Source organism: Poecilia mexicana, unplaced genomic scaffold (genome assembly GCF_051168715.1).
Source record: "Poecilia mexicana isolate PSO_F unplaced genomic scaffold, ASM5116871v1 scaffold_1, whole genome shotgun sequence".
Taxonomy (NCBI): domain Eukaryota; kingdom Metazoa; phylum Chordata; class Actinopteri; order Cyprinodontiformes; family Poeciliidae; genus Poecilia; species Poecilia mexicana.
In genome coordinates this window covers 2,767,526-2,787,153 of record NW_028263370.1, presented here as the reverse complement: position 1 = coordinate 2,787,153, position 19,628 = coordinate 2,767,526, and the positions used below count along the sequence as shown (strand labels likewise).

The following is a 19,628-nucleotide window of genomic DNA, read 5'->3' as shown; positions in this document are numbered from 1 at the left end:
CTGTTACAAAACACGGACGGACACTGGATTGGTTCTTTTCGCTGCCAGTTTTCTGAAAGGGTGATGTTTATGTTACCGTTCTAACTTTTCCTTTGAATAAAGATTTCTGCATTGAGGCCGTTTTTATTACAGATATTTTAAAGTTTCTTTCATTAAACCCTACTTTAAACCATGTACTAAAATAAAGACTATGTTTTAATATCAAGAGGATGGATGGAGTTATTGGACTTTGGGAATTATGTCTTTTATACATAGATATATTTTTATATTCAGTTTTATTTCTAATAGATACATAAATAAGTTTAAAAAATGGCTATCATCGAATGCAGTTGTATTTAAACAGTGGGGATTCTTATCTATTATTATTCTTGATGTGAGCAGTAAAATTATGTTAAAATTTTTAGTTTAAGATTTAGATGAGAGTTTTTGATGAGTTGTGTAAAACCTTTAATCTGTTTATATAAATACAAAGTTATATAGTTATAAAATATATTATCAATATAAAATCAAATATATCAAAACACACTTTAAATATATAGAAGTTAGTTGTACTTGTCTTCAGATTTTAATTACATTTTTGTTCCTCCTTCATAAGGATAAAAACAATAATCAAAAGCTTATATCTGCTGCAGAAGAGGAATATTTAATGTTTACATAGGGGCTGCACTCTGGAGCAGTGGTAACCAATAACCACATAATCCTATTCTTACGTAGAGCTGCAGGTTGCAGCTGAGAACCAAAGCTGGACAGATATTGAGTAAATGCCGTAGTTCATTTCCCCAGCAGACTAATCGTTCCCACATTGCAGCAGCAGCAGCTCCTTCCTCGGGCCTACGGTAGCTTTAATTTATCAGTCTGAAAGCTTCTTGAATTGGATGACCTCCCCACCGCAGGCCAGAAACAACAGCTCCGAGGGGGCGATGGTGATTAGTTAAAACCAGAAGATGTTTGGCACTTTTCTGCAGATGCATAGGCAGATCAGGACAAGTCTAACAGAGCGGTAAGAGGTTGTTTAGTTTTCTGCATTTGTGCCAAAGTGTGAAGCCGTTACTTCTGTCAGCTTCGCTGCAAACAAAATTTCACTCACCGAGTTGTTAACTTCTGAAACATGAGACTTGCAGTGTGTACTACACCGGTGCTACGAAGCAAACCAGTTATTAATTTCTGACAAATAGAGATGGATAGCTGCAGACAGTCACACATAATTACCTTTTATACGATTATATTACTCAGATGTTTCCATTGTAGAAGTTCAGCCAGAGGTTACTGCTGATGTGGAACTTTTTGTTCTGCAGGTTCACATTGTCTCTTATCCTTCTGCGGAAACTTTTGCAATAGAAAATAGTTTTTACTCCCCTACAAAAAAAAAAAAAACTGTTCCCACAATAACTCACCACTGCCTGTTTATGCTCCCCCTCCTCCACAAAATCAACACCACACGGCAAATGTTGCATATCAAATGTTCGCAGCAGTTGATTTACTGTATCTGGAGGTGGAGGCTGCAGCTGCTTAGGTCTGTGATCAGACGGCACATGACTGGATCTGGGCACGAACGGCAGCCTTCAAAATCAAACGGAACGGTTGAGTGCGTCTCTTACTGTCGACATCACTGAATTTCCTTTATTTTTCTTTCTTGTCTTCAGTCTACTTTAAAAAGTTTCTTTTTGACAGTGTGCAAGGTGAATCATCTTGGACAGGTTGCCAGTCCATCACAGGGCAACACACTGACAGGACAAGTGCGCTGTCCTGTCAGTGCGCACGTCACGTTGGGGGACTGTGGAAAAATGCAAATTTCAATGCAAGAAAAAACCAGGGCCAGAATTCACACATAGGATATTTTTTTTGCTGCAAAGGCAGCACTGTTAACCACAGCTCAATTGATCGTCATTATTTCTTAGAAATATATTTTGCGACCTAGAGCTTATTGACGTGTGATCCCTGTTAATCTCATCCTCAGACATTAAAAGTTGCCACTCTTTGACTAGCAGTGAGGTGCATATTGAGTATTTTGAGTAAGGTTATTATTTATCAGTAAGCAGCTGGTTTAAAAAAACGTGGCTGTGTCCAAACAGTTGCATAGTAAAGATGTGCTGCCATCTAGTGGTTATTTAGGACTTACAACTTAAGCCTTATTTTTGATTAATTTGCAGGACAAAGAGCATTCAAAGCTTCTTCATCATCGGGCTAAATTTTACTGATTGGTTACATATAAAAAAAGCTATTACTGTACAGGGTTGTGTCTATGAAACTTTTAGAATGATGTTTCTCATAGAAAACCGTGCATAGACACTTTCAGTTTCTATTCCCTTTCTGCAGCTAAGCGTGTCCTTCCTGCAGGGTCGCAGTTCAACTTCTTTTCATCGTTTATGATAAGATGGTTGAGAGTAATCCAGCTGTTGCAAATTTTCATTTTTAAGTTGATTATACAGTGATACTTATCACTCAAATGCTAAGTATCATAAACATATGTTTTATGTTTTTTAAGAATTGAAAACAATGCGTTTTTTTAGGGGAATCGGAGTAAACGGGGGCTACTACACACGATGCGTCAGACTTTTCGGATTTCTTTGGTTCAGAAAAGTGTTGAAAACAGGAAAAAGTGTCCCTTCCACTTCACCAACTCTGTTGTCCAAACACATAAAATCCTAACAAATTACTTTGAAGTTTGCGTGCATGTGATAAAATCCAAAACAAAAATTGTGGCCTATGAATTTGTCTCTAAGGCAAATGTACCAGTCAGCTCAAAAAAAGTTTCTCACTGATTAAATCATGGCATTTTAAAACTCTTATTTTTCTTCATAGAAAATCGTCTTTGTCGTGTTGGAGCTTTCGGTGCTTTAAGTCTTTTCTGCAGCTGCGGATTTGGAAGGGTTATCCACTTTCACAGTTCTAACAAGAGAAAGAATGACTCACGAATAAATGAAAACATCTGAAACTATAAATGCAAACACTAGCTGTTTATTGGTATAATATTTCATAATACAGCAATATATTTTTCAGTAGATACATATGTACCAAGCCTGTATGTGTTTATAGGCAGGCGTTACACATTCAAGTCCAGGTTCAGTGCAGTGATAAATTGTCTCATCGTGTGATTTTTCTCTGATCCTCTTATTGTCAAACTGCCAGTGTGCCAAGATCTTCACATCTGTTATCAGTTCTTTTACGCTTTTACCTACTTTCTCATCAGGCATTTCATCTGAAGTAAGGTATATGATCTGACTGTAATTTGATTTCTGTAGTTAAGTTCCATCAATTTCATTAGCTTCGGTTGAATCCCATTACAGGAGTGACAGTTTCTTCCAGAAGTCCTCTACAGCGGCTTCAAGGGAGTGAAGTTTGGGCAATCAGTGGAAACAGGCACGGATACAATCAGAGATTTAAGTAGGTCCACAGTTAGGTAGCAAAATCAATCGTACGCTGGCTTACCTCAGGTCCAGAAGGGACCATTTGCTTTCAAATGACATGAGACAGAGTTAACTTAGAACAAGATGCTGAGGAAAGTTCAGGATATTAAAGGTAATGGCGATTTTACAATGCCGTGAAAAAGTATTTGCACCCTCACAAAACTGATCTATTTTTGCATCTTTGTCACTCCTAAATATTTAGGATCATTAAATTATTTTTAGACACAGAGAAAATAAACTATAGAGAGCAGACCTCATTTATTAAGGAAGAAAGCTACCCAAGCCAAAAGATATAATTGCAACCTATGTTAAATCTCAATGGGATAAATCACTTATTTTTGGTTTAACACCAGAGCCTGATTAATGCCAGATCTGAAGAGTTGAATTTATCAAGAAACTGAAAAAATCACGTAAATAGAACCTCTCTAACAACATGAGATAAAGTGGCATCCCATCACACCTTGATGGGTTGCTAATCAAACATGGTGGCAGTGCAATGGTCTGGGGTGGTCCAATGGCCCATGACTAATGCAACTATGAATTCAAATTTATCGTCAAATTCAACAATTAAATGGCGCTAAATTTCCACTTACCCATGATGGAAGCAGCAAAGCTAACCAGCTAGCAAGAGTATATTAGCAGCTAGTTAATAGCAGCCTCAACCGTCTCGGGTCACAGACCACAATGGAGATGCCTGATAAAAAAGTCCTGAAAACAAAACAAAGACATAAAAAACGTGCAATAATTTAAGACCTGCAATTTACATATTTAAGGCCAACTTACATTTTCAAAACAAATTTAAGATATTTTAAGGCCTTAATTTTAGATCGATGCATCAACTTAAGATTTTTTAAGGATGTGCAGACACCCTGTGTTGAGATGCTGAAGGACGACTTTAAGCAGACATCCAATTGTTACTAAATTAAACAATTCTGCGAAGAAGAGTGGGGCAAAATTCCTCCAGGTAATGAAAAAGGCTCACAGCCAGCAATCAATAAGTTTCTAGTTGCTTCCTCCTGACTGCTGCCAGGGAATCAGTTTAGGAAGCCATTACTTTTTCAAATTTGAATACTGTGTTTTATATTTGCACAGTTTATCTTGAGGCGTTATTAAAAGTGGTTTAGTGATCAAAACATTTTAGGTACGACAAAAAAGCAAAAGGTGAAGAGATCTATAATGAAGGCAAGTACTTTTTCACAACATTGTATGTCATAATCTAAAGGAAGGAGAGTCCATGAGTTCAATTTGTGCTCTGTGCTTTCTGATATCTCACAGTTTGGGGCCTCCTCCACTAACGGAAAGCTTAACATACTGATCAAATCATCAGATTAAAAAGTACATCATCTCCGGTTCTCAGAAGAACATCGTCGCTTGCAGGCTTGTGAGTAAAACGCATTCATGCTTTTGTCGGTGAAGCAGCAGCAAAGATCCCAGTGACGCTTGGGGGACAATCAGAGAGTGTTGCTTCATGAAACGGAGCGGTCTGGCGGTGCGGTCAGAGGGGGGCGGGGCTTGGAGCATCAAAGTTGATGAGAGGACACACACAAAAAAAAAAAAAAGACCAGACTTTTCAGATACAGTCCGTCAGTTTGTTGTTGTGTTTGTGTTTATGCATCCTGAGGCACGCTTGAGTGCATGAATGAGTGAGTTTAGGTTTTATAGCAGCTGACGTGTCTTTAGACAGACACGGATTCACCGTATGGATCTGTTACATCCACTGAAAGTTAATGACATCAGACCACAAATCAGTTCACACTCTTTTACAACAGGTTTACCGCAGCTGGCGTACATCGTTCCCTCAAGAGTCCACGGGTTGTGTGCCGCAGCGGCCTCAAAGGAAAGGGTTGTGGCTGTGCGTTTGCGTCTGAACGCGAGGTGCCGGTCGAGGAGAGAGAGGCAGCAGCGGCTGGGGGAGGTTAGAGGGCAGGTCCAGGAGCCCAGAGGGAGGCTGTGTGAGGGAGGAGGGGAGGACGGGCGGCTGGTGGAGCAGAGGGAGGGGCAGCGACGGGCTGTAGGGCAGCATGTGAGGGGGCAGCGGAGACGTGGACGAGGGTCGCATCTGGTTGAGGGTGAGCCGCGGCTGGTCGCAGTGGAAGGGGTTGTTGGGAGACGGTGCACTCAGACCTGAGAGGGCAGATTTTGGTAAAAGTGAACATAGAATTCTCTACGGGCCAGCAGTGACTGGGTGAATAACGGAGAATCAGCGTAATACCTGACAGGAAGGGGTTATTCTGCATCTTCGTAGGGGGCTTCGGGGGAATCAGAGTCTCCAGATTCACCAGCGAGGCCCCTGTGGGTCCGAGGAAGGCCTCCGGAGTCCGGCACACACGAACGGGCGGGGCGCTGAGAGGCGGCGCCAAACGGGAGAGGTCAAACATCTCCGGGCTGGCCGACTTGCGACCGTTCATCTGGTGTTTCGCTGGTGGGTCCGGTTTAAACGGATCCGAGTTGGAGTCTAGTTCAGGAAAGAGTTCAGACTCGTTTCTATCTGCAAACATCTCCGCATCTGGGAACGGAGCACAAAGGAGCTTTTTAAAATGACTTTTTGCTGAAATACAATGCTTTAGTGAAGAAAGTTGATTAAGAAAACAATCAAAAACGGAAGAAAGAAAACTTTAAGACAAAAATCCTCATAATGTATTTTTCATAAATGTTTTGGGTTCGTACAGGTTAATGGTGAATGGGTATTCATAGTCTTTTAACTTATTTTTTTGCACTTTTCCATGCTACAGTCACAAAATTTTAAGTATCTTATTGGGGCTGCTCACATATTAAAGTTATTTAAAAAAAAAAAGACTGAGTAAACAAACACTTTAGATCGCCAATCTTTACAAACCAAAGAGTCATTTTTGCCCTCAGTCTGGTTACATAAAACTACTTTAGAGCCGCAAATATTACATAACCTTTTTGTGAAAACCCAACACAACTTTCAATGACTCTCTACTACAGTAAAGTTGTCATAATTTTTAAAGAACAGTCATTTTATTTCTGATCTTAAAAAAAGGAAAAAATAAAACATTGACAGAAACAGGACTGACACGCTTTCATTTTGATGTTTGTGGAAAATTATGTAAACAAAAAAAAGCACTTAGTTTCCAATGTAATAATGAGAAGGGGAAAAAAATTAAATATATATATATATATATATATCGCTGATACTTGTGTTAATCTGTTGTGGAAATTAAATGCAGGATTTATTCAATGCAACAAAAAAACTAAAAAAAAAAAAAAAAAGGTTATTTTTTTTATATTAAAATAAGGCTGATAATCTGAACAATTGTACACTACCAAAATAGCAAAAACCTTGGAAATCTGTGAGGGTTAAACGCTTGTTCTCAACGCTGTATTTCTCACCTCTCGCTCATGCTAAAACAACAATCTCCCTCTATCCCTCATGTTAGTCCCTGCGTTAATGCATTCCAAGAAGAGCATCTCCCTCTGTGAAGTGTGAACAACGGCTGCAGAAAAACTCCAGCGTGAGTTCTGCTGACTTTAAGAAGGTTACAGCTAAATTAGCCAAATGTGTTAATTTGTCTCCCCACCTGTTGGGCTGGCGGGCTCCGGAGAGGACGCTTTGGGAACTTCCTGCTGAGGCTTTTCTTCTTCCTGTGCAGTGAACGGATCAGTCCCTTCCTGTTCTGTGTGTGGGAAAATGAAAAGTGATTGAAACAGAACAGATAGAATATAATACTTATGGGTTTACAAATTTAAAGTGACCTTAGAGCGCGAAAAGTTCATTGATGGTCGGAGGGGATTTTGTGCTTTTTGGGATTTTACGTACTGCTAACACCCTTCTCCCTTGGTAGTTCCTCGTAGCACAGCCTGCAGTGAATGATCAGGCTAGTAAGCATAGATATAGCGGATAACCAGTTTTCCTATAATGTTAGGTTGTCTTTTTCAGGGGAGCAGCGTATTCACGAGTGTGATTGGCAGTACTAAAGCCCTCCACCTGACTCTGATTGGTTGTTTCTGACTGAAAGCGGCGCATTTCTGCAGTTGACTTCAAGACAATAGGGAGGAGGAATAGGAGCTACATTTTTTCACATATTATATGCATTAGATTATACATAGTGACAGTTTACAAAATATGTAAAAAAACATGTTTTTAAAGATCTTGAAAGATAACCTTTTTAGGCTAACAAGACTTGAGACTATGGCACAGTTCATCATCAACCCTGAACATACAGCCAGAGCTACTGAAGAAAGTTGAGATTACAGCACATTTACTTGTCAGCATGGTCCAATCAGCAAAATACAAATGGATGCCACAATTTGAATTTTTTTCTCAAAGATAAATAAACATATGTACCGTTTTTCTTTCACTTTCTAGTTATGATATACTTTCTGTGGGTTTTTATAACATGAAACCCAGACTAAAACACACAGGTTTGTGGTCATTAAGTGCTGAAATGTGAAACAGTTCAACGGATAAGGATGCTTGTGAGACTGTATGTGCATTCTCCCGTGTCTTTGTGACGTCTGATAAAGGACAAAGTGTAAAGTACCACCATCTGTTGGGCTGTCCCACGCATTATTAAGAGGACTGGAGAGGGCAGGTGCCGCTTCCCAAGGATCCGGGTGTGAGTTGGTACACGGAGCCCAAGGATTGGCCGTGTTAGAGGAGGAGGAGGACGGAGCCACCCAGGGGCTATTAATCACAGGAGTGCTGGACTGAACTGCTGTGAAGACAGACATGATCTTCTCTGAGTGTGGCAAAAAAAAAAAAAAAAAAAAAAAAAAAAAAATATATATATATATATATATATATATATATATATATATATATATATATATATATATATATATATATATATATATATATAACTCCTTGAGTTTCATGTTGGCCTACATGTGGCTGTTCCTGTCATGAGCCACCCACCTACAGAGTCCCAGGGGTTGGAGGAGATGTTACAAGAAGGCTGAGCTGCTGTCCAAGGGTCGCTGGAGGGAGGCTGCGGCTCGGACGAGGATCCAAATATGTCCACCAGTTCCAACATGGCAGACTGCAGGGGAAAAAAACGAAAGATTTATGACAGACGACTCTCTCATGCAGTTCACATACAAAAAACTGATATTCAGAAGAAAAAAAACAACAAAAACGCTCAACAAATATTGTTTTTCACCTCATGCACTCATCATAAAATATATACTCATTTCACACTGAAAGTGCTGCAATTTAAAATGCCACACCAGATGCATCAATTAATCATTTACCAGTTACTCACACATCTGTGTTTAAGCACCGAGTCCGAAATCACAAGTCAAGCATTAATAGTTAGTTGAACAGGCTAAAAAAAATAAATAAATGAATGGCCACAGAACTCAACGAACTGAATGAACACTGAAAGATGAAGTTTAAGGATTTTTCACACTCGTGAGAGAGGTCGGTAGTGAATTGTGCTGCAGTTCAAAAGAATCCTACAGATAATCCAAATACAGTTTAATTTGAGCAAGAAAATACAGAAGCTCCTGATCCCAACCGCTTCAGGCTCAACCGAGACCCACAGCTGCCAACATGAAGAAGTCAAGCGGTTACAGATGAAACAAAATGTTTGCCAGACAAGACAAAGGTCAAGCCAATAGGCCACAAAGGTGAAGCTCTCAACCCAAACAGCAATCTAATGCAACTTCAAGCTGAGCTACTGGTTCTTTGTACAGCAGTTATTAACAAATCAAACATCACTAAATTGATCAACTTCACCTCATAACTGCTGGACAATGGAAACCTGAAAATGATTGGGTGTTTCAACAGGTCAAAGGTCTCAAACACATCTAAACTGGCAGACTGCCAACAAACTCCTGGAATAGTTTTCCCAAACCTGAAGGAATGTGAATTTTCTTTGATTTAAATTATGTCCCCCACTTCTAAAATGAGTTCTCAAATGTCAAGCCAGAATTATACCAGTGTCTTGTTGGTTGGCTACAAAAAGCCAATGGTTCCTACAACTTCAGAGATATTAACCCAAATAATAAAGGTGGAATGCAGATACACGGATCCTAATGCTGGACTACGTTTCTAAGAAACTCTTCACTTACCACCTAATATATATTATATTGGTTATAATGTTATGCCTGATTGGTGCAAGTGCTTGAACACTGACAGAAAAAGAATCCTCCCAGCCTTTCAGCTTATTTCAGATTGCATAAGGAAACAGCTTGCATCCACGCCGGATGATATTGTTGGTCGTTCATCAGTCAGCTTTGTAGCTTACATGTGTCTGAGCATGTGTGTATAATCTCGATTGTGTGTACTGACAAAAATTCATAATAAACTCAAACTCGCCAGCGTTTTCCGCTTTCGGCAAACCTTAAAAACACCATGTTGTATCATCAAATAAGGCAAAAACGCACCATGAAAAGCTGAAAATGACCTTCACGGAACAGTGAGGGGATGGGACAAGGTCATAATTAACAGAGTGAACAGAAAGTGGTTTTGTTATTCCTGATATGACGGCCTTTGTTTGTTTTTGTTGTGTGTGTGCCTGATAATGTGAGCACGCTGCAGAGTTTTTCAGCTGGGGACCCATTACACCCACTTCCCACGGTGTCTCACTGACGCAGCTGAAAGCACCTGTCTCTCTATGATAAGAGTAATGCGAACACGGTGTAGCCAATTACACGCCCCGAGGACATTTACATAACACAGTCAGTGAGTCTGATTGGCTTTTTGACAGAGATATGAGAGAGAGATGTACAACCGGATTAGGACTCTTAGGGTAATGTGACATTTAGCAGTGAGGTGAAACGGGACTCATCCTGTGGCGAACTCTCCCGTTCTCCTCTCAAAGCCCTCGGCTCTTTCTCTCTCAAAGCCCTGTCAACGTTTGTCCATTTTACGGTCTCGCTTCTCCTCCGTATCTCCAAAACACAAGCTGAAAAACTCTGCTTCATTCTCAAAATGCCTGCCAGCTGCCACCTACAAATGCTCCCACCCACCTTTCTATACAAATTTGCATTTACCACACAAACACACACACACACACACACACACACGAGCCGTCCGGCTCATATGCACGCATTTTCAAACTAACCTCGTGCATCTCTGACTGGCTCTCTCTCCTGCTCTCGTCCAGGGCCTTCTGTAACAGGGAGTCGTCTCCTTGGCGACAGCGCTGCTCCTGCAGGGGCGGCATAGTGACATCATGAATGCAACAAGCCCACGAATGCACACCGCCGCTAGCAAAACACCACTTTGGATTCGTCTGGCAGAATGAATGCAAACCGGAGACTTTTTGTGCTGGTTTTCAAAGAGGTGATTTAGAGCAAAGCAGTGGGGAAATCATCCAAGAGGTTACTTTGGGAGTATATATATATGTATATGTATGTGTATATAAAAAAGACTGATTTCATATTGCATTAAAGGAATCATGATTCTACATGGCAGACAGTCCTCCCAAAAAACAAAGATGATTAAGGAAGAAAAAAGAGAAGCAAATAGTGGAATAAAGCTTCAGGAAAGTGTCATATGAGGAAAATATGAAACGACACTGAAAGGTTAATAAAGGTTTTTCTCAGGCAGTTAGGAGACAGATTTCTAACTGTGTTTGCACCTTGTCTTGCTCCTTTTGACAAAAGCTTGAAGCAATCTGCAGTTGTGTGTCTTCATCCATCACTATGGTAACGGGAAGGAAGGGCTCATGTTGTGGACGAGTATTAAAACCATTTGTAACATTTCCATTAATGAAAACCATTAAGACATCAAAAACTCATGTGGGGGGAGGGGGGGCTCCTCTAAAGAGCCCTACACACTACAAGGTACTGCTGGTAAAGATGAACAACAAAACCTTTGTGCCTCTCTGGATAAGGACGTGTAGCTAAAAGGTAAATCAGGGCATCTGCAGGTTTCAGGAGGTCCTGTGATTAATGTAAGGCCAACTTATACTTTTTAAAGTTGCTAGTCATATTGGCCACTCAAAGTTAGTTGTGCCAAGAAAAAAATAAATAAATAAATATATATATATATATATATATATATATATATTTTTTTTTAACATATATATATATTATATATATATATATATATATATATATATATATATATATATATATATATATATATATATATATATATATATATATATATATATATATATATATATATATATATATGCATCTGTGCTGTGATTTTGTCTGTCCTAATCACTGTGATGGTGTGGGAGAAAACAGGGAGGGAAAGGAATGTGCAGCTTCCTCAGATCGATGCTTCGTGTTTCCTTCCCATGAGCAATAAAACGGAGGAGCAAAAGCCTCTTTTCTAATATGCATTATTTAACTTCTGACGCAAAGCCGCAGGCAAAATTGTCAAAGATGGGAGAGTCCTACATTATCAAACTTGTGTCCCCATTAAAACTGCTGCTGCTAAACTGGTTCCATCACTCACACCTACGGTACATCTTTGGTTGAGCGGCGCTGAATGACGCCGGGTTGAGCTCCACCATATTCAAGTTCATGGTTCAGCTACAAACTGGGCTGCACTCATTTACACAATGCTGATGCTGTGACACAGAGACTCTTTTCTCCAACACAGGGGTCTGCCAGGAGCCAAGGTGATGAACACAGCGTGAGACAGCGAGGTCCATTTCTCTTAGCTGCTCTGTCGTCTTACCTTCTGACTCTCCTCTCTGCTCATGGCTAACGCCAGCTGGAGCTGCAGCTCCTCTTCCCCGCTGGTCTGAGGCCGGGCCTGCTCCAGGTCTGAAGCGGCGCGGGGAGACGAGGCCGAGGCTGCAGAGGGAACAGGCATGTACAGGCGGGGTGAGGAACAGATGCACAATGGCACGGAGCCCAGGGGGTAAGGAGCTCGTTTGAATATTTTGCTATCGGGTCGATAGAAGGGGGAAGAAGGGCGTTGAAGGAGAGGCTGCAAATATGTTTGCTAAAAAGCAACTAATTATCAAATCCTTAAAAATTCCTTCACAAAACGTGGAACTACTGATACTTGGAAACAAGATGTAAAGAAATGAAGTCCGACTGGAGAGCTCCTGTTTAAACACCTGGCTATGGTTAGAAAAGCGCTTAACTAGAGATGGCAGAAGCCTAAATAATACGTTTTACAAGAGACTAAAGGAGAAAACAAAGAAAAGTTCAGCGGTCCAGATGAGTTTGAAGTCAAACTCACAGTTGAAGGAGCACGGCGAGCCTCTGGAGCGGCTGAATTCCTCCCCGTACAGCACAGCCATGCTGGGCTGACTTGTACGTCTGCCAGGGTGATATGATGGAGGAATACCTCCGTACACGCCGCCGCCGCCGCTGCCGCTGCCGCCGCCGCCGCCGCCAACCCCACCCCCGCTACCCCCTCCTGTTCCTCCCCCGGCCATTCGCTCCTTGGTCTTCAGCGCCTGACTCCTCTCCTGGCGCAGTCGGTCCTCGTCCTTCAGCAGACACACCAGCTGTCGCGCTTTTTCTCTAACGTTCGCCCCCTGGTCTCTGCCGTCCCGATCCACGTACTGGAAGTCGCGCAGGGTCTGAAAGCCAGACACAAAGACACGGTTTTACTAACACGTTCAGCTTTTTTTTTGCTTTGTTTTACCTTTGAGTAATGTGGAAGGACAGGTTGGCTTTTTATCCATTAAGGTTTCGATAGTATATTTAAAGCAGAAGTGGAGCAAAACCTAATTATCGAACGCATGATTTCAAATATATGGAGGATTTCTACATGTTTCAAAGTGCTAAATAAAGCTGTATTGTATTGAACCAAGATATATTAAACTTGTAAAAAGATAAATGATTATATAATAGAAAGGTGAATTTATTTTAGTAGTTAAAAAAGAAACTGTAGCTAATATTACACTGATTCAAAAGGCGGTATCTTTCTAATGTTTATTTCTGATAAGTTTGATGATTATGCCTATGGTAATATGATAAAGCCAACAAAAGTAGTGTGTAACATATTTGTTTAAAACAGAAACTGAAAATACCACGTAGGACACTGCAATAAAAGCTTTCGAAATCTGACTCCTTTTTGCATTAATTTAAATTTAAAAATTCTTTATTGATCCCAAAGGGAAATTAAATGTAGAAACTCATTAATTCAGATTCTTCACAGAGTTATTGCGGATTACAATGGCTGTTGGCAGGAAAGATCCCCTTTAGCAGTCTGTATTACAGTGAATCTGAGGAAGCCTCTCTTAATGAATAGTTTGGATGATTGTGAAATTAGATCATTAAGCTTCTTAAAACACATTTAAAGTAACTAAATAAATAAAGTTAGTTCTTAACTATTTATTCCCCTGAACTTCACATTTTGTCACATCGCTACCACAAACTTCAGTGTTTTGTACGCATGTGATTGTGCATACGACACAGTTTTGAGCTGAAAACTAATGGATGGGTTTTAAGATTTTTATAAATAAAAATCTGAATAATGTGAATGTAAAAAAAATTATATTTCAAAGAATCACTATTTACTGCAAAAATAGCTCAAATTTAATCATGCTGCTTTAAATGCACCATTAAATATCCAATCTTTTGAAGTCTTGCCACAGACTCGGTTGAATTTAGGTCTGGACTTTGACTAGGCCATTCTAACACATCGGTATTATCTGTTGTAGTGCTGACTGATCATGACTCAGTCAAATACATTAAAGTTGCAATCTGAAAAAAATGTGTAAAAGTTCAAGGATTATGTAGACTTTTACATGCTTTTTTGGTTTTGGTTTATGTTTCTTTTTAAGAAGCTACAGCATAAGATGCAGCAGGAGAAGAATTGGTCTTCAGGGTCAATAATAATACTAACAATAATGATAAAAAAAAACCCCCAGCTGAACTGCAGCTTGTCCTGAAGAGTAATTATGCACCTGAATGGTGAATGCATTTTCCCGGCACTGCTGGGCTACCCTCTCCGATCCCGTCTTCAGCAGGTAATCCAGCAGAGTCAGCGCCTGGACTCAGACACGGATTTTGGAAGATATTTGCACAGACGTGCTTTAATTTTCAGTTCTCTTCAAAGAACACATATTGTTGTCAGGGCGTAGAGAAACAGACCTTGTAGACGTGCCTCCAGTTCTTGCCGCTGTCGTTGAGCCGTTTCCACACCATCCCCATGACCTCGGCGAACGCCACGACGTTGAAGGTCAGGTCAGCGATTTCTGACATGAGAGACGACGACGGGCCCCATGGATCGTTGGAAGTGGCCTCGCGTACCTTCACAGTGACAAGAACGGGATCTCTGAGTGTTCCGCTTCTCCTCGGGCATCGGCATCAGGAAGCAATCCAAATGTTTAAACACACCGAAGTAACGGACAGAATATATTTTGACTCGCATGCAGTAAGGTGAAAATCTATTCGCCCTCCCCCCTACAGATTTCTTCTGCTTTTAAATTTCTACTTATGATACTGAATGTTTCAGGTAACCACACAAAATTTATTTATTAGACAAATACAAAAAAAAAAAAAAAAAGAAAAAAAAGAGTTCAGATGATGATTTCATTTGTTCGGAGAAAATACTCATCAATTCTGTGGACTGATGCGACAAAAGTGGAACATTTTGGAAGGCTGAACGTTTCATTACGTCTGGAGTAATGAAACGCTCACACAGCATTTCTGAGAAATAAACATCCTAACTGAAGTCAAACATGGTGGTGGCGGCGTGATGGTCTGGGACTGCTTCGCTTCTTTCAGGCCTGAACTACTTGTAGTAATAGACAAAACCGTGAATTCTTTATGAGAATGTCTGACTATCACTTTATGACAACTGCGCCACTGTGCAGCCCACAAAAAAAGTGAAAATTAAAAAAAAAAAGAAAGCGTAATGGGGCAAATACTTTTCAGGAGCACTGTAGGTGTCACTAAAGGAGTCAGAAGACAATAAATACCTTGATCTCTGCTTCTGAATAGTTGTGCACAATGTTCTTCACCTGTCGTCGCAGGGCGGAGGTTGTCATGGTGAAATGTGACGAAAGCAAAAACAAATACTCCACAAGTTTAAAAAAAGGAGGGTAGGGGATCAGCAGGCTGAAGGAGAGAAGAGGCAGCTATGCCAGGGAGGGCTCCTCTTCTCTGTCACGACTCTCAGGGCGCTCCTGCAACAAACAGCCAGGGAGATAAATTAATATATAAAGTATATAAAGTATAAATAGACTGTATAATCAACTTATAAACATTGCTTTTTTCTTTTTTTTTTCTGCACCGGTCAGATGTTGTTCCCATGAATCGCCAGGAATAATAATATCCTTCCTCCGCTCTGCAGAAATAGTTGTGCTTTTGAGGACGGCTAAACAGCTGGCAGACTTTAAATGACGTTTATTTCTAAACATGGGACCGTGAGCGAGCTTGTCCTCTGCATAAACACAGCCTGCTGATGGAGAGCTGCGGCCCAGTCACACAGAAGTAGGTCACATAGTTTCTGGCTCTCAGGTGTCTGATGAAGCTTCTTGAATTGAAAATCATTTTTATCCAGGCCAGAATCTACACTCACACACACACACACACACACACGCACGCACGCACGCACGCACGCACGCACGCACGCACGCACGCACGCACGCACGCACGCACGCATACACGTTCCCAACCCACTTTTCTGTTCTAAACTCCTATTTGAGAGGGAACACGGGGGAATTGATGACTCTGGGCTCCCATGATGTTGTCGCTCTCCCTCTGATTACAGTGAGCATCATTAACCCAGTAAACCCAGGCTGATTTAGTGTGACCTCAATCGTTTCAATCTAATCTGACTTGAAGGCAACCTGACTTTTTCTATTTCTTCCGCTGTAAGATTTATGATCTTTTCCCCGATAGCCTTAGGAAACGCTCGGATGGATCACAACCTAAGGTCACCTCTTGCGGTTTAGCTTTTTTTTTCTTTTTTTTTTTACACTCAGAGCATCTTTCATCCCTTTCTCAAACACTTTACTCTGAAATAAAGACTCTGCTGTCCTCCGATCTTTGTCCCTAATCTTTGACGTAGCTGAGCTGAGATTTGACTAAACAGCTGTTTCTTCTCCGTTGTCGCCAGACATTTTTAAAGGTTTGGTTTCCCTGGGAAAAAAAACAGCTAAATTTGTGAATGCATACAAAGAAACAACAACAAAAATACTCCATTTGGGTGATTAAAAGTTAAAAAGAGTCAACAGGCTGTTTCTGTCTGAAATGTTTCTCCAGTGAAGTGTAATGCTTCCCTTTGCTCGTCGAGTCTTAAAGCTATGAGATGATTCATAAAACAGCTGAGAATTTCAAATCATTCGTTGTCTGAAATAAGCAATTTATTGATAGAATAAATCAGTAAGTAGAACTTTCTTTTTTACTGAAATCTATAGCAATTTGGAATTAAAAGGGAATAAAAAACATCTAGTGATGTGATTTAACATTACAACTTATTTGATAATAGCTTTCAAATCTCCAACTTCAGTTTATACTTAAATAAAAACATTTTAGCGCCTAAATCCAGTGCATTAAAAACATAAATGGTCATAACATTTTTGCAAAAAGTTTCCAAATGACCTGAAAACAAAACGTTTCTCTCAGAAAAACGGACTCACCCCCTTCTATTTTGGCATAACTCTCCAAATTTGTTAAATTTGCGTAAAAACTTGAAGAGGTTTCACAAGGCAAAGTGGGTAAATATTTTTACCGAGCAAGAGAAAAAAAAAAAAAAAAAAAAGAAAACATTTATTTAAAAAATTGTTTCAGCAAAGCGTCAAAGGATGTGTAGACTCATGCAACCAAAATTACTGCAACATATTTTTTTCAGATTTGTTTTTCAGATAAATTGTATAAGATAAGCGTCATGCTGTATGTAGAAAACGTTTTGAAATCATTTTTCACGCCCTGATTTATTTTTTTAAACAGCACAAAAATCTGGGATCTGAACAGTGGTGTGAACATGTTCAAGCAAGTGAAGGTTCTTCCACGAATCGATTCTTTTTTTAAATAATCTATCTGAATACAAACACAGCTAAAAGTGCTACTGAACATCACCTAACATGTTCCTAAGAACATAAGCAGCCTGTTCGTTTTAGATGCATACAAAGTGTGTCACACGTGCCTACATGCATGACCTAATCTGTTGTCATAGCTGTGCATATGTCTTAGTCATAGGCCAGGGAGGTTTTCGGTGCGTCACGCTGCCATTCTTTGAGTGCAATATGCAGAATGGAAAACGAAAACAAGCTAAGGTTGTTCCGCTGCCATCTCGACTTGTGATTTGCATAAGTTTTATCACCGAAATGCTCACTTTTTCCTCTCTTTTTTTTTTTTTTTTTTTTGTCACATAAGATGTTTTATTTTACCTCTGTTCATTTGTTCTTCCTGTAAGGCACTTCAAAGTACCCAGTACGTCAATAGTGCTGTACAGTAAAACTCGTCCTGAGATGCCTTCTCAAAGGACAGCGATCAAAATAAGTGCTAATCAATGTGTATGTCTATTATTAAAATAAATAAAGCAGGGAGAACCTCAGAGAAAGGTTTTTTTTTGTTGGCTCTTGAAGTAAACAAATGCTCTTACAAAGTTTTCTAAAAAAAAAAGTAAAATTACATTTATGTCTTTGCTTTGTGCTATTTCCAGCCTGACAAATCAATGAGATCCAGGAATCCAGCAATCTTTATCATTCGTTTATTATTGCTGACAGGTTAAATATTCAGATATTTCACTCTCTCAAGCAGTACTGTGCGTACATTAAATAAAATTAAAAATGCAGACATTATATACAAACAAAAAACTAACATTTCTATGATATTGGAATGTCATTGGAGATCTAAAGCAGAAAAAGGGCTTTGGACTGTTGCCCTTTAAACGGAAAAGACAATTTCCAATTTTTTAGGTTCTCAGTTGTTTTCTGTTTGCCAAATGTTTACTATTGTAGACTTGTATCGGGGGTCGAACAAAACAGTTTTAAGGGCCACTCTTTAGACACCCCTGCACCAAAGACTTGCATGTACAGTATAATTTCATTGCATAACATTTTGGTATCTTTATATTTACATTATTATAAATTCTAAAAAAAATTGTCTAAAGCCTTATCCAAATTGATTCAGGCCTTTTATTTACTTTACTAGTTAGACATGTATTACTCCTCGTCCCCCGGCCCCCCAAAAATCTATTTGATTAGGTCTTAGTTTAATACTGTAGGCAAAAGGCAGAAAAAAAAGACAAAACTATAAATAAACCAATAGTTTAATCACCTGAGTCCATATTGAGCACTTTGTGCAACTGTGCTATTATCCAGTCTATTTAAAACCACAAAATCAAATTGTCTGATAACCGTTCACTGCTGCTCTATAACCGCTCACACTGGAAGGATGCAGAGGACGCCTCGTTTGGCTGAAAAGCCAACATCAGCAGCAGCAGCAGCAGCGGGAGCCTAAGATGCAGATGGCTCTGTTACAAAACACTGAGGGGACGAGCATGAAGGAGACTGTATAGGTGCAAGAGGCACACAGAGAGAAGGACGAGTATGAAGAGGGAACTAATGCTCAGCAGCTGCAATCAGTATCAGCTTTCTGCACAATCATCTTCGACCGGCTCACACACCGATGCACACGCTCACTCGCTAGCTCGTGCTAAAAAACTGGAAATGTGTTTGGAAACACTATGATTCGGTCGTCTTCGTCTGAGCCTCGCGTCACAACAAACATGTCAAATTGAGGAACTAATACGACACACAGAGCGTAAACAGTGCTCTGATGAGGAATTCAACGTTGTCATACAAACAGTATGACGAGAGAAATTTCATTTGATGGTCAAAACCCCGTGATGTGTAAAATACTCCCAGGGCCAAAGTGTTGATGTAAAGATTATAACACATAAAACCAAAAAGTGGAATAGCATCCCAAGATAACCAGATGTTTCCCTCTGAGACGTAGCAGACTCATATAATGCATTTGCTCAAACTGTGGAGACATTCTGGGAATTAACAGAATAAATCACACAGAGCAATGTTAGGTTGAAAGCAAACATTTTGTGACTCACACACATCTATCACTAGCGTGCAACAGTTCAAATAAAATTAAAGTATATTTAGTCTTTTTATTGAAATACAAGTTTTCAGTTACATCAACTTTTTCATATGCTTTTCTATAACACACCGGACTTTAGGGTGTGAAGTATGGCTTAGTGCAGTAGTCATGATTTGTTATCGACCTGTTTTAGTAATTCACTTTTGATGTAGCAGTGTGATAAAGGCCTGCTGTTTCTGTCAGCTCAAGGCTGGGTTTTCTTCAACCAAATGTTGATTATTTATAGCACATTGTAATTATTGACATGTGACTATAAAAATAGATTAC

General features: G+C 39.8%; 1 protein-coding gene across 1 annotated transcript; it reads right to left on the bottom strand.

Moving 5' to 3' along the window:
- Positions 1 to 2,942: 2,942 nt before the first annotated feature.
- Positions 2,943 to 16,546, bottom strand: epn3b (epsin 3b). The gene is made up of 11 exons (XM_088006171.1): positions 15,221 to 16,546; positions 14,391 to 14,549; positions 14,204 to 14,287; positions 12,526 to 12,871; positions 12,013 to 12,131; positions 10,439 to 10,525; positions 8,257 to 8,410; positions 7,913 to 8,086; positions 6,950 to 7,045; positions 5,620 to 5,913; positions 2,943 to 5,531 (listed from the first exon to the last, which is right to left on the bottom strand). Exons 1-11 carry the CDS (start codon positions 15,287 to 15,289, stop codon positions 5,239 to 5,241), a joined length of 1,875 nt encoding a protein of 624 aa, XP_087862297.1. The 5' UTR covers positions 15,290 to 16,546; the 3' UTR covers positions 2,943 to 5,238.
- Positions 16,547 to 19,628: the final 3,082 nt, after the last annotated feature.